Source organism: Liolophura sinensis, chromosome 6, assembly GCF_032854445.1.
Source record: "Liolophura sinensis isolate JHLJ2023 chromosome 6, CUHK_Ljap_v2, whole genome shotgun sequence".
Taxonomy (NCBI): domain Eukaryota; kingdom Metazoa; phylum Mollusca; class Polyplacophora; order Chitonida; family Chitonidae; genus Liolophura; species Liolophura sinensis.
In genome coordinates this window covers 12,831,109-12,847,813 of record NC_088300.1, presented here as the reverse complement: position 1 = coordinate 12,847,813, position 16,705 = coordinate 12,831,109, and the positions used below count along the sequence as shown (strand labels likewise).

Here is a 16,705-nt window from a genome sequence, read left to right as displayed (position 1 = left end):
TTCTTGAGTACGGCGTAAAACACCAATCAAATCAAATCAAAATGAACGGGATTAGCAAGAAAGCTTAAATAATGTCCCGTTTTAATCACTTATTTCACATGAGAGACAACAGCGTAGTAACACCAATGGGCAACATAAGAAATGGTGTTCAACGTAAAAAAAAAAATGCGGAGTATACTAGATGAAGAACAGAAAAATTCTTATTGTGAACCACGAGAACGCGGAATTGTTTTCTAAGTCTAATGTAGAGTGCATTACATGCCTGTTGCAGGTATTGTGACCAGCAAGTCTGATGATGGCCGGGAGGTATATTCCTACACACAAACGTTCAGGCCTAAGAAGGACGTTCTCATTAAAACCTATTTTAATTGGACAACAATCAATCCACGTGACCCATTTGTCTCCATCAGGCGATGTAAGTAGATGTGAGTTACATGTACATATATATATATATATATCTCATGTTTCCATGTAGGAGTGTAACGTGCATATACAAATATTTCATGTTTCCATGTAGGAGTGTAACGTGCATATACATATATCTTATGTTTCCATGTAGGAGTGTAACGTACATGTACATATATCTTATGTTTCCACGTAGAGGTGTAACGTACATGTACATATGTCTCATGTTTCCATGCAGAAGTGTAACGTACATGTCCATATATCTCATGTTTCCGTGTGGGAGTATAACTTATATGTACATATATCTTATGTTTCCATGCAGGAGTGTAACATACATGTATATATATCTTATGTTTCCATGTATTAATGTAGCGCACATGTACATCTCTCTCTCTCTCTATATATATATATATATCATTGTCCCATCCAGGAGTGTAAGTCATTATTCGTCATCCTTTGCTATATTCACTGCTATCACGAGCACTTTATTCAAACAAAGTTTCAGTCTAAATTGTCCTGTGTTTCAGTGTTAATGTCAAGCACGTGTGATATTGACTTGAGCCTATGGAGTGTGGAATGGGAGCTGGCGAATTTCTTAATGCTGTCACTGGAATTATACAATCGGCGGACATTGTTGTGGTACGGTGGTGTAGTGCGGGAGTTGGATAACAATGACTACCCCCGCAGCTCAAAGCTGGAGCTACTCGACGAGTGTCCTACAGGCCCCTCTTCACAAACGTCGTCCCTTCTCACCGGAGCCAGCTCTCTCTCCAGTGATTTTGAGGCACTAAAAAATCACTATGGTCGGGTTTTGGATGTTTTACTGAACACTCTGGACTGGGAACAATTTGTTCTTATCACTGATCGCAATACAGGTAAGTCTATTTTGCTTTTCGGAAAGTAGTCGAATCGGGATTTACTTACATTGGAAATTAACGAACATCTTGTATAAGTGTTGTTAGAACAGATATATGGTCAATAACAGGTTGTTGCAAGATTTGTGCGTGCGCAGATTTTGTGAAACACGACCGATATTTTCTACGAGTCCGCGAGATCCACTACTGTCATAGATTATCACCGTCCAGCTGACTGGGTAACTTTTGTCACCATGACAACTGAAAATCCAATTGTCACTGTTTGTGTCAGATGCATTAGTACTCATCCAAACTAATATCTAAATAAACACAACCAGACAGAGGGGGTAAAGCGACTGGTCAGATCTGGAGAACACAGAGGTTAATAATCGATATTTGTCAGATATTAGGTCTGTCTGCATTTCTGGGAAATTTTCAGGCTAAAGTGACTACATGTATCGTCAGTTTGCATACGTGCGTTTGATTACGAGCACTTGACATGTTGTGCAAAACCGTTTGATACATTTGAAACACATTCCGGAAGTAGTTATGTATGTGAAAAACAAAACATTACCGCGTCTTTTTCGATCAGACTTGAATGACATATCCACTGGCTACACAATTACCATGGCTAGCGGGGAATCTGTGTGAAAACATGTATTTCTCTCTGTTTGTCTCAACGATATATATGCAGTCGTGTCATGAGATTATAATTAATTTGTATTCTTTAAGATGCATGTACAAGTTGAACGCACGCAACAGATGATACGTACTTTTATTTCTATAGCTATCTGTGTACACTTATGCCAGATTTTGTACATTAATCAGTATATTTGCGTTCACAGCTCACCACATCAACCACATTCTTTCTTTGACGATGAAGAGAAAGCTTAAAGTTTCACAACTTCAGATTCTCAAGGATGCAGACAGTAAACACATACACGAAGGAATCCGAGATGTTTATTATATGGGCAGAAATGGCAAAGTTGACTTTCTTGTCTTTTGTGAAATAGACTGTGCCATCCAAGTTGTAAAAGAGGCGAGTATACTTTATCGTACTACCCCTTTGACAGAAACATGTTAGGTCGATCTCAGATGTTCAACGTAAAATTCTCTCTTGTCTTACCTTACAGTTTTGTATACGACTATAGTCACACTTCCGGAAGCATATTGTGCATTTCACAGAAATTTATAGTCAGAGATAATGATATTTGGAAGTAGCCACACTTAGCCTTTGAAATCGGAACTCTTGTCAGTTTATCTCATTTAATGTTTCATTCTAACTGTTCACTTAAATACATAAAATATAGCAGTAACATCGCTGGCACCATGAATTAAGTAGAATTGGAATAAAATGGTTACTTATTTTAATTACAATATGATAGACATCACTGGTCTTGAATTACCCAAATGCTGTGTTATCATAACATTTAATAAATAGTGATATAAGAAGGAAAAACCCCAAAGGATTTTTTAGTGCTTTGGGGACAGTCCAGCAGCCTAATTTATATAATTACACGGCATATCTGCATATACGTCCACTAAAAAGTGATTAGAAAGGATTGAGTCATGTTGCCGAATTTTGAGGCGACCGAACGTTAGCACCAGATTCGTTTTTCGTTATTCAAATAACGTCCTGGCGCGATATTCATTATTCGAATCCTGAATAACACATTGCCAGTATAGACGTTGGCTTCGCATTCATTTTTAGTTATTCGAATAACGTCCTGGTGCCATATTCATTATTCGAATCCTGAATAACACGCTGTCAGTATAGACGTTAGCTTCGCATTCATTTTTCGCTATTCGAATAACGAATGTAGTGCTAGTACGATATTTGAATAATGAATGTGGTGTTGACACGATATTCTGATAACAAATAACCAATCTGGTGCTAACTTCTATCCGCTGAATTTTGATTAGTTTCGTTCCGCAGCAGTGGTCTGACGCTTGGTATTGGTATCCTCTTTTGAGTAACTCTCTCGAATCACTTCTGGCAAACAAACCCATACACACTGGAGAACGGACAATGTAACCTACTCACAAGATAGAAGCAATCATATACGTCTGGGAAAACAAAGGAACTGAAACTGTAGGTCGATCATTCCTAGCTAAGATTGTAGGCATACGTCAAGAAACAAAAAGGAAAAAACACATAGAAAAGATTAATGTTCAAGCTACTAGTCTAAAAATCGTGTGTGATCATGTGTGGTTCAGATTCATGAGAATTATGTGATTCGATAATACGTGTTAAACTACCCGTCTAGTTAGATGAACACTAGTCCGGCCTAAACCATGACGTGGTTTTGATTGTTGGGCGGATCATTTTATCGATGTCTTATTTTACTTGACTAAGTTCAGCAACTAGGTGAACCGAAAAGAACATCATTATGTGGTACCGTAGCCAGATTCGTATTTTTTTTTGTTGTGATATTTGGCTACAAATGATAATGATGCTTTTGCAGTTATAATCCTATTTCTGCTGTATGTATGCTTTATGGCCTATTTTATTTTCCTTTCTACTCGCCTTCATGGCTTACAGATGACAGTTACAACTATGTGAGCATAGGTTCCACTTAATGTTAAGCCATGAATGACAACTGTGAAAAGCCATGACTGACAATTGTATAAAGCCTTGATTGATAATGGTGTAAAGCCACGATTGACAGTTTGTATTGTCATGACTGACAGTTGTATAAAGGCATAACTGACAGTTGTATAAAGCCATGACTGACAATATGAACCCGTGTATATTATAGGCTCAGCGGTTTGACAGCATTATGGGCGGTAAGACGGCTTTGTCTTACATGTCTCGCTGGCTCATGGTCACGCTTCCAGAACACCGTGAAAAAATAGAGCAGCTACTCACTGAGCTGAACAACATCGCTGTGCTCACTCCAGCTTCTAGTACAAAAGCACGGATTGATCAGAAACAGATTAGCGCGGTGAGTAATACACAAGTAGAGACATGGACAACAATAGTTGTATGGTTTCGGTGTTTGTTAGGCAATAAAAAACCAACGATAGTTTGTAGATGCAACATTTAGTTTCAACCTTAAGCAGTGCAAATATGTCCCCGTTAGCCAAACCAGTTATTGTGACCTATCAACTTCGCTTTTTGCGAGTGTTTGTCAACAAATATTTACTCCTCTTGGAAGTGTTCGATGCGGAACTCACAGAAACTATGGCGTGCACTGGGCAATAGGGACACACAATATGCTGTTAACAGATTGCTTATGCGTTGCCCGTGTATCAAGGGAGGCAGAAATACACAAAGACGAAGACCTCTTTTCAGGTCATGTTCAGGTCATTTAGTTTTTGTGATATTTGTTAGAAGATAATTTCGTCAACCATAAGGCATTACCTGTTGTAAATTGTGCTACATCGGTAAATAAACAACTAAAACAAATTAACTGAATATAACTCGTCATGTCCTTGTCCACTGGAAATTGTGACATGTTTTCATTCTAACAGTGCGGTTGTTTGATACTTATTCAACTGTACATGCTTGTTCAGTTTATTCTTGACTTTAAAAAGATGCTACTACATCAGTATTTAACATACCTATGTTTTGCTTTCTAGCTGGTTCGGGATACCATATTTGACGTCTTCACAGTGAGCAACCTGTCGCGAACGTTTCCAGATGTAGAAAGCCATCAGGACAAATACCTAAACAGAACTGTAGAGGCACTGATTGCACGTATTCATGTAAGTACATGTATATAATCGTGAACTGAACTTTAATTGTTCCCAATCCGATGTTAGAAACTAGTAAATATGCTGAAGTGGATAACAGTAAATCCTCGACATCAAAGAAGTCCAATGACCTTCGTTGTCCTAGCTCGCATGCTGGAAATCCTCAACAGTCCAATGTCCTTTTTTGTCCTAACTCGTATGCTGGAAATCCACTTGCACTTAACCAATGAGACTGCAGGTCTCATATCTCCTCTGGTCAGGATTTTGTGAATAAAAGGGCATACCCTCCATACCGTACGAGGTTCGTAGTGAAACTTATCGTTCCTCTTGCTTTAATCGTGTGAAAGGTTTATTATGCTGTGCTCCTTTTGCACCAGAACGCATATTATACGACTAATATACTTTACAGTGTGTCTTACTTTGACATATCTGACCGATGACCATTAGCTGTGCCCTAAAATTAGTTGGTTTGTTCGGGGACTATCTTCTTTCAGCCTGACCGGCCCCGATAGCACAGTTGGTAGAGCGTCTGCTTCTGGAGGCAGTAGATTTAGGGTCAATCCTGGTCGAGTCACACCTGACCTTAAAAAAGGAAGTTATAACTTCCTTGTTTGGTGTTTAGCATAAAGGGGATAGTGCAACGACTGGTTGACCCGTATCAGTGTAATGGCTCGGACGGGGTGGCTTACTTGCCGGTAAGGCGTCTCAGTGATGCAGCACTAGATAAAAGAGCCGTGAAAATCCGTCCTGCAACAAGGAGGCATATTATATGCACTCTAAGGATCCCTTCGTCGTCATATGACTGAAAAATTGTTAAGTACGACGTTAAACCCCAAGCACTCACTCACTCACTCACTCTTTCAGCCTTGAAGTTCACCCCCGCTGGAAAAGAGAAAGCGCCTATGATGTTGAAATATGCAAAGAACAAATATGCAAACAAGCACTGGGGGTCTATTTGGATTTAACCCAAGCCACACAGTTTGAGTCTGTTGGAAGATTTGAATCTGATTCTTATGGTGATGTGTACCATTTTTGTGTATGCCCTCCGGTGCTAAGGATGACTTACTCCTTAAAAGTCTAATTATTGATTTAATTATTGAAAGAGCTACAAGGCCTCTGAGATTCATGACAGTAAGAGGAAAGATCAAGGAAATCAACTGTCTTGTTCAAGCAGCATTATGCATAACAACAGAAGAATTCCAACGGCAATTATCCCAAAGCTAGACAGGCGTTCTGTACGAGGGTTAACTGCTGACAACTTCCAGACAACATAACGTATTAGGCGGTATGAATCATTCATATATAATGCCGTCCAACCATCGTGTTATTAACATATATATACAGGATAATGTATACTTTTGTTGTAACAATGCCCGTTTAGGCTTAACTAAAGACTAAAAATCTCTTGTCGATTGAATACGAAAATATTCCAATGTTAAAAGTGTATTCAAAGGCGCGTGCGCGTTAAGTTTCGATAAATTACTAATTACCTCTCTTAAGAACAAAGGACATGCCAAAAGAAGCATGCTTTGTATGTCTAGCAGATCGAAACCTTTCTATATAGAGCAGACTGTCTTGTCCATAATGTTAGCCATCAAAGGCAGTCAACAAACAGGAAAAATTACCACTGGACTAGGACAAGTATTTGCAGAACAAGGTTAAAGAATCTGTCATGATATGCCATGTTCACGAAGCATTTTACATGAGCCATACACAGTGACCCAAAGCTTGGCTTTGCAATCATCACCTTCTAGATGGTTGCCCTCTAGCGACTATACCTATTGTTGTCTTCAATCCATTCCAAGCATATTTCCCCAAAACGTTAATAAAAGGATCTTTCTTGTTTGCATGTTCATGTCACAGTGTCACATAAAAACAGTTTTAACACGCATGAATGTTTGGAATCTCCATTAAATAATTACAGTGAAGGAATTTTAAAAAGATATAAATGTCAATAAATAGTAAAAACCACTGAAAACTGCATCCTAGACGACCTTTTCTCATTTTGATTAAATAAAAAGCAATCGAACGTTTGTATTCTTATGTGCGCGTTAAGGACAAATTTAGGTATCCAAAGATTTGTTATAAAAAACACCGTATTTAATATTGCAATACATGTAGCTCGTCTCTGTGCAAGGTTAGATGCACTTCGCAAAGTGCAAGAAAATGAAGGCAGTTTTAAAAAATGTAAATGACCTATCAGCTGATACTCGTTTTCTGATTTTTTGACTCTGAGAATATTAAGCACATTTGAAAATGGAATTCTCAAGAAAATGAAGTCGGCATTCCCTTCCACAGTTGAACAGAAAGTGTATCTAGAAGGCTTGTAGCTCTATTTGCTTTTTCCGTTTGATGTTTCAGAGTCAGATACACGGTCATCCGTGAGTAAGACGCCCTATGTTTGATGTTTTTGATTTTTCAGAGTCAGGGCCGCAGTCCTCCGTGTGTATATTTGATGTTTCAGAATCAAAACCGTGGTCATCTGTGTGTAACATGCCCTATGTTTGATGTTTCAGATTCAGAACCGTGGTCATATGTGTGTAACATACATAATGTTTGATGTCTCAGGGTCAGGGCCGCAGTCATCCGTGTGTAACATGCCATATGTTTTAGAGTCAGAACCGCTGTCATACGTGTGTCTATGTTTCAGAGTCTGGACCGTAGTCATCCGTGCGTAACATGTCCTATGTTCGTTGTGTCAGGGTCAGGACCGTAGTCATCCGTGTGTAACATGTCATATGTTTTAGAGTCAGAACCGTATGTTCGTTGTGTCAGAGTCTTGACCGTAATCATCCGTGTATAATATGCCAAATGTTTGATGCTTCAGAGTCAGGATCATAGCCATCCGTGTGTAACGTCCTGTGTTTGATGTTTCAGGGTCAGGATCGTAGTCATCGATGTGTAACATTTCCTATGTTCGTTGTGTCAGGGTCAGGACCGTAGTCATCCGTGTGTAACATGCCCTATGTTCGTTGTTTCAGAGTCAGGATCTCAGTCATCCGTGTGTAACATGCCCTATGATGTTTCAGAGTCAGGGCTGTAGTCATCTGTGTGTACCATGCCCTATGTTCATTGTGTCAGTCAGGACCGTAGCCATCCGTGTGTAACATGCCCTATGTTCATTGTGTCAGGGTCAGGACCGTAGTCATCCGTGTATAACACGCCCTATGTTTGATGTTTCAGAGACAGGACAGTAGTCATCCCTGTGTAACGTGTACTATGTTAGTTGTTTCAGAGTCAAGATCGCAATCATCCGTGTGTAACATGCCGTATGATGTTTCAGAGTCAAAACCGTAGTCATCCGTGTGTAAGATGTCCTATGTTTGATGTTTCAGAGTCAGGATCATAGCCATCCGTGTGTAACATGTCCTATGTTTGATGTTTCAGAGGCAGGATCGTAGTCATCCGTGTGTAACATGTCCTATGTTTGAGATTTACACCGCCTTGTGGAAACGTGATGGTCGGAGGTTTAGCCGTGTTGGTAGATACATACTCAGCAAAGGCCTCCAGTTACATCGTGATGGTATCTTCCCCAATTCAAACTTTGGCTTCAACAACCAGACATTGAATATTGCCACAAACCCAGTAAGGATACTCAGTTCTTGTATACCACACTACACTATTTCGCAACGTTTCTAGTAAGTGTTTGCTATATAAATGTGCCTCGAAAATTTTGAGAAAGTGGGCTTAGATTATTTCGAGCGTCGAGTCTTCAACAATGACAAAATTCAATCAACCGTAGTCTGATTTACATACCCTTTTTAAAGAATGCACGTATTCGTTAGAATAAACCGAGATGGATACCTGATTGAAGGGGGGTCAACACTGTTTTGCGTTGTTTACCGGTCAACAATTATATACGGTTGGGCTTCCGATTAATACGTCATCACAAAGTGTCTGATTTTGCAGCTGAGACTCTCAACTGGAACAATTATTTCGGTCTTGTATAAGATAAGAGCAGAAATGTCGCGATCAGGCACAATTTACTGTGCATTACGAAAGGCTATAGCGTAACGAGTAATAGTACTATAGCAGCAACGATAATGTGATAGTTGGTAAATGGTCCCACGTAACCTGTAAAATACGGCCTATCGTCAGTTTACCTCAATTAAAGTGTTAATTTGCTACCATTTATGCATTTACATGAACAGTTAGAATAAAACCCCAACCGTGGTAAATTGACAAGAGGCCGTTTTTCACCGTGTTACGTGTGACCATTTGCCAGCTATCACTGTGTTGTCGCTGCTCTGGTTTTTCTCTCTATGCTGTACGTCTTAATTATATTATTCTAACGCTTAGTATAAATGCGACGTATGGTAGCAACTTATGAACTCCCGTGGCACCGTGGAGGAAACAGAATTGTGTAAGGAAAACGGGCAGTACCGTAACTGTGTGATCTATCTGACACAGTTAATCTTTGTCTTTGTAGTGGCCACTATTCGTTCTCAAGGATGACAACACAGGCGAGTTTGGAGGTCTCTGTATGGATCTACTTCTGGAGCTATCGATCAAGATGAATTTTAGGTATGTCCTCTTACAGATAAATATGAACAACGTTCTAAATAACACGTACAATATTCTGCATCGTTTGTGGGCAAGACGTATCAATTGATATGAAATCTTAGCAAAAGGTATTGTGTTACATTTTCCGATTTATTCAGTGTGATTAATTGTATGTTGTTGTTATTTTTTTCAGTTACACGTTATATGAACCCGCTGACGGTGATTGGGGAGTTCGACGGAACGATGGCCATTGGACTGGCTTGGTTGGAGAGCTGCAGTTAAGGGTATGTCATATCGTATCATTGTACTGTTTATCTTTAAAATACATAATATATTATCATATATTAGCAACCAAACTGGACAACGTTGTGGAAGGTATTTATAAATTTGACATATCGTCCCTCTACACACCAGAATTGCACTTTGTCCTTTTGGAAGATTTTAAATGTTGTATTGCAGGGACGTAGGTCCCTCCCCCCTCCCGCGAGGCAAAAATTTGCCGCTCAATTCGACGCAAAAATATTTTAGCCTATATTTCTTATCTAGCTATTAACATTCATTCCACAGATATGTGCAGTATCCTTTGTAGACGAATATTTCAATTTCGTACCAATTTACTGAATTGTATGTAGGACTATTTAGACCTGTTATGTGAACCATTCCATATTGTCCCCGGTGGAAGACGGCTTGTTTTACAGTATTACCTCTTTTAAATCGCGCCGCGCAAGCAGCAGTAGCCATTTCGGTCTGATGGACGAGACGGATGCTACAGTTTTACTTGTACTGTTGTAACTCTGGAGTCCATGACAATAAATACTATATATTCAGTGACAGCCGGTTTTCAATCCCACCAAAGCTGAACTTGTTCTTGGGTTTGTTTGTTTTTTTTAATGTGAAAATTAAGGTGTACATATTGGCCAAATCTGCATTCGAAACTCTTCGAAATCACTCAGATTCTCTCTCCGGCAATCTAATATCCCGGAGCTTAGGCAGCCCCTGGACCCTCGCCTAATAGAATGTGATTGTCGTTCCGCTCTTGTCAAATCCGCACACCACCCCCTCCCCGCCCCCACCCCATCCCCCTTGAAGATCCACGCTACGCCCCTGGTATGTATCATTGTTCTGAAATAGTTCAGAGTTAGTTATCGAATTATTAGCTCAAACATTAAAGTATAGTTGTTTTTGTTGTGCAAAGGTTTTCGCGGTATTTTGTTTTAATATTAATTAATGTATTTTAAGTAAATTTTGCACAAGTCTTCAACCCTATGGTTGTCCGTGAAATTCATGTCAGGCATGTGCTGTCATGTAGACAAACACTTCAACCAACTGTAAAAGAAAGTAAAATATAAATATAATGTACTATCTCATAAAAACAAGCAGTAGATCGGGATCTGTGATGTCCCTGATGCCACAGGGTCACGTGATGTTTTATTTGATTGGTGTTTTACGCCGTACTCAAGAATATTTCACTTATACGACGGCGGCCAGCATTATGGTGGGTGGAAACCGGGCTGAGCCAGGGGGAAACCCACGACCATCCGCAGGTTGCTGGCAGACCTTCCCACTTACGGCCGGAGAGGAAGCCAGCATGAGCTGGACTTGAACTCACAGCGACCGCATTGGTGAGAGGCTCCTGGATCATTACGCTGCGCTAGCGCGCTAACCGACTGAGCCACGGAGGCCCCCTGTTTTATTTGACATGATGATTATACAACTATATAGGAAATAGCAGCACGGGTTGTTACATAATTCTGGTTAACACAGATTCTGTCTGGAATAATTATACGCCGTCTTTTTTCTTTATTTCAGAGAGCAAATATAACGATAGCTCCGTTGGCTGTAACTGCGGATCGGGAAGAAGTTGTGGACTTCGCTTTCCCGTTTTATTACGATTATAACGGAGTATTAATAAAAAAGCCGGATGCCAGTGAGCTAAAATGGCGGACTTTAGTTGATATATTTACATATCCTGTGTACATCGGGATAGTTGTTTCTTTGCCTATTATGACTTTATTTGTGTACTTAAGTGAGAGGTTTAATCCTTTCTACCGAGGGTACACAGATGAACAACTCCGAGCTTACCCGGGTCTGCACAACTTCCAGGACGCCCTCTGGTATATGTATGGGGCACTACTTACGCAGGGTAGGCACACAAAACCACATTAAAGCGAGGATACCCACGGAGAGGTCAGATGCAACTATAAAGCAAAATTAGTTTAACATCAAAGTTTCATCAGCACGATACAAATAGGACATTTATAGATTGCAATTCATTCAGAAAGAAAGCTAATCAGTAAAATGGTTTGGTATTCATTCAGTGGATAGCTTTATAGACAATACATTCTTCTAGAGTTAAAGCACTTTTGTGTCGTGACACTAAACAGCCTGTGGTCATCCTACGTGCTAACCAGAAAGAACGACCGGCATTTATCTAGTTTTTATTTCACTTTGTCTATTATGCACAGAGAACGTAAGGTAATTTCACAGGAAATGTTTCCTAATCTCGTAAACTGTTCCATACCAACGTCATTTCACGAAGGGAAATCATTTTGTTGTTGTCACATCACTCTGGGAATCTTGTGTTACCACGGCAACCAATGGTGGTAACATTTTGTTCAATGTAATTACCCTTTGTCTTTGGCTAACTTAGTTTTCTAATACAGACTTAAGCTGCTTTTCAATAAGAACGACTTGTATGTGATGACAAAAAAAAATAAATAAAAAAATAAGACTGATACAGACAATTTCTTATTTAACAGGTTTTATTTTGATTTCAACACCTTTTTTACACAGGAGGTGTTTTTCTACCCAAGTCCCAAACAGGCCGAACGTTGTTGAGCTTCTGGTGGCTCTACTCTATCATCATGGTGGCCAGCTACAGCGGTAATCTGATAGCTTCCCTGACCGTTACCACCGACAGGTTGCCTTTCAACTCCCTAAAGGAAATGATATCACAGAGTGACTACAAATGGGGGACCACATCCGGTACTTACCTGAATGTGCTCTTTGAGGTATTGGAATCCGAGGTACCAACTTGGCATACTTATAGCTACAATTTATCACCTAAAAATGAATTCAAAATATATATTAATCACAATTTATGATCATTATTTAAAGCAAATTTAAGTCTAAAATTTATATACTCAAAATTATAAATATGGATTGAAGAAGGCTGTTTATGGATCTATTATGAGAGGAAATAGATTTACAGATAAATACTGTAACATACTGTAAAACGTTTATAGGAAAATGACATAACACCGTACCACATACATCGCGATGTGACTTTTAAACCGACGGAATATTGTTTATTTATTTATTTGATTGGTGTTTTACGCCGTACTCGAGAATATTTCACTTATACGACGGCAGCCAGCATTATGGTGGGTGGAAACCGGACACAGCCCGGGGGAAACCCATGACCATTCGCAGGTTGCCGACAGACCTTCCTACGTACGGCCGGAGAGGAAGCCAGCATGAGCTGGACTTGAACTCACAGCGACCGCATTTTTGAGAGACTCCTAGGTCATTACCTTGCGCTAGCACGCTAACCAACTGAGCCACGGAGGTCCCCCGGAATATTGTTGTAAATTGTACATAAATGCTTGATTATTCGCACTGCAGTGAACCCCTTACTTTATTGGGGAACCTAAAGGGACTGCATCATTTATAGGACAGACGTAATATATAATTTTGTATCAAGAAACTAGTATCTTTAGGAGAGTTAACAAAGAACACAGACATGGTTAACATGGTAGTTTGATGTAGTTGAGACTGAGTGGTCTCAAGCAGTTCTTTCTCCAGAACCTATGCTCTAGCTAAGGAGTGGAAGTAAAACTAATGATGTAACTGTCAATTAGTGTCTGGTCAAAAGTTATGTGCGGCGACGTGGGTTTTAAGTCGGTCACGTGGCATTCCAACAATCGGTTACCTTGATGACAGCATATATCACTGACATTTCTTCTAAGAACCATTGTCTGGAAGGAATGGGGGGGGGGGCACAATTATCATCATCATGGCAGAATAAACATCTTTGAGATGAGACATGTGATAACCATACAATCATTACATGTATACGTGACTGTCACAAAACATGTACATATAAAATCGATCCAGTTAGATATCCTGGCTATGATATACGTCTGACTGGTGCAGATTCATCGCATATTGGTTATTTGCATGTATACACAGCATAATAATTAGTAAGACATCAACCAAAATCCAAACGGTTGTTAAATGTAGTCAGATACTAATTTGGGATATGTGGCTTACTCTCTGATTAACTATAGGACTCCAACTTAACGGTATACCGAAAACTATGGGAAGGTATGAAGTTCTTCCCGGACGCCATGAATGATTCCCATGAAACTCACATTAAGATGGTGAAAGAAGGCGGCTATGCATACATGAATGACAAATCAGGCATGATGAAGTGGGTGTCTAAAGAATGTGACCTGATCCTGATCAAAGAGGAGTTCTTCCCCATGACCTACGCCATTGGCCTTCCCAACGATTCGCCATACAAAGACATGTTCTCACACCAGTAAGTTTCACAAAAGCTAAGACTTAAATCATTAACTGTTGACATGTATATCACGTTTATACTCATTAACGATGAATAACCACACATTTGCCGGTACAGACGATAGAATTATGCAAGTAGATTATAGTTTAATAAAGTGTTTACAGTTGCACACACCGAGGCAATCCGAAACATTAAAGTGGTATTTGAAACCCCCATTATTAATTTATTGCAACCGTGTTGAAGGACTAACCATAAGCGGATGCTTACAGAAGAGTACGGCAAAGAATGCAAATTATTTGATTGATTTATTTTATTGATTTTGATTGGTGTATCACGCCGTTCTCAAGAATACTTCCTTTAAAAGACGATAACTATATTTACTGATGGAAGAAGCCGACTATAGAGCGCCACGGATACTCCGCGTTTGTCAAATGTACGACATCTCTCCTGACCTAAGGCAATAGTCGCATCAGCGCGCGAGTTGGATTCAAACACGCGACCTCGATCATTTGCGACGAAAAAACAAAGGAATATCAAAAGGATTTACTTACTTTTATTTACTAAATAAAACAAGCGCAGTGTCCTTATTCATTATAATGTGTATCTATCACTACAAAACCATAATATTTTATCTCTTTTATTCAGGATGCTGAAAATCGTCGAGAGTGGATTGATGCATATTTGGAAGCAGAAGTGGTGGCCAAAGCGTAACTTCTGCACTGGACCCGTCAAGGCTGTGGCAAAGAGGATAGAACTTATCGACGTCCAAAGCGCCTTTTATATCCTATTTATAGGAGGAGTTCTTGGCTCTATTGTAATATTCGTAGAAAATATACGGAAAAAATACTTGGATTCAAAAGGAACAATGGACGATAATTCAAACGTTCAGCATATATCTTCTTCCACATTTCCTGTCCAAGTTACAGATCAAACGTTGTGATGAAAATTCGTGGAATGGTTACTTTGTTCAAGAGTTTAATCAGTTATTCACAAAAGGCGTTAACGTCAGACAATCTACAAACCATCCAATAGTAACCCGGAAATGGACAATCACAGTGAAAGCCGTTATGGAAGAAATTTTCGGCACAATCTGTTGGTATCTGACAACAACGAAAATTAGGCACCGGAAGGAAGTACGCATTTATAAGGCATACTGTTTTACCCTAAGGAATACTTTTGTACTAATAGTTTTGATGAAATACATGATATTATAAATAATAACGATTTGACTATTATATCTCATTCTGTTTATGAATTTGGAATCATGTGTATGGAGGCTAATCTTTTCTGCGGCTAATTTGTCTGATGCTTTTTAATTCCCTAAGTGGTTATTCCTAATATGAAATACTACATGTGAGAATTTTTTGTGTGGAAAGACTCAAATTATTTGTGAAAAACTTTTTAAAAAATCTACAAAATCTAAATGCAATCAGCATTCTGGCAGATATATCTTACGATACTTTCGTTCATTTATTGTTCAGATTTATTCAGAAGTATTGGTTATTCTGCTTGGCAACACAACTTATCTTTGTGACATTCATGCCAACTGGTAAATAGTTATTGATTGAGATATAGCTCAGCATCTCAGATTGTTTTATTAAGAACAATATTGCATGTGAGTGACATTTATTCATCTTTGCATAACTGCTTGCCGTCATGAGCTCAAGATATAATTTTCACAAATGAACCCCCTGTCAGCCCCTAATTGATAGAAAATTGTTAATCTTTCGTGCATAGAAAAATTATGCTGTTAGATATGTAGTCTGTTGTTCATTAATACCTTTACGATAATGTTTAGTTTTGCAAATTGATAACGTATATTACTTATGCAATGACCAATTCAGCTTGGACCAATTGGAGTGAAAAGGTAACCCATTTCCCAAAAGAGCCACATTTGATTTAAAGCTATATTTCAGAATCTAATACCCCATTGTAAGCTCGACATGCCTATTTTCTGTTGTCTCCTAAAATTGCCGAGATCAGATTCCGCTTTTTGTTATTATCTACTGAGTTCAAGAGACTATAAATGAACATAGAATATTTTTGACACCCTTGGCACGGTGAAAAATTCCCTTCCATCATTTTAGGCCATAGGTCCGATTAAGCAATGGATCATTTTATCTTCTCCCATTTTTGCTTCTTTTCAGATGTTATCGTTAAACTTTTCCCATCACTAGTATACATACCATCAATATTTTAAGCACTTTATTACATAATGCTCAAAACTTATTTGAAGCTGAATATCGCACATGGGACAAGTTTTCAGTATGGGAATTATATGGAAGAAATTCCCCAGTAAACAACTTTTGCGAGGGTAAGAGATGATGACGCCATTCTGATATGATTCTAAGAAATACTCCCGTTTACTTAGCAGTGACGAGACACGTGCGTGTAATTTTGTCTCTCTGAAAGCAATGAATGCGTATAAATAAGTATATGTTTGAATAAAGTGGAACGTTAAATAAAGTGGGTCTATGTTAAACAAAACTATCATTTATATGTTGAACATTTTTGATTTATTTATTTGATAGGTGTTTTAGGCCGTACTCAAGAATATTTCACTTATACGACGGCAGCCAGCATTATGGTGGGTGGAAACCGGGCACAGCCAGGAGGAAACCCACGACCATCCGCAAGTTGCTGCCAGACCTTTCCACGTACGGCCGGAGAGGAAGCCAGCATGAGCTGGACTTGAACTCACAGCGGCCGCATTGGTGAGGGA

The 16,705-nt window shown here is 39.2% G+C and overlaps 1 protein-coding gene across 1 annotated transcript; it reads left to right on the top strand.

Moving 5' to 3' along the window:
* Nucleotides 1-9,452: 9,452 nt before the first annotated feature.
* On the top strand, nucleotides 9,453-16,366 carry LOC135469080 (glutamate receptor ionotropic, kainate glr-3-like). Its single transcript, XM_064747605.1, has 6 exons — nucleotides 9,453-9,479; nucleotides 9,652-9,742; nucleotides 11,268-11,601; nucleotides 12,252-12,469; nucleotides 13,748-14,001; nucleotides 14,629-16,366. Exons 1-6 carry the CDS (start codon nucleotides 9,469-9,471, stop codon nucleotides 14,921-14,923), a joined length of 1,203 nt encoding a protein of 400 aa, XP_064603675.1. The 5' UTR covers nucleotides 9,453-9,468; the 3' UTR covers nucleotides 14,924-16,366.
* Nucleotides 16,367-16,705: the final 339 nt, after the last annotated feature.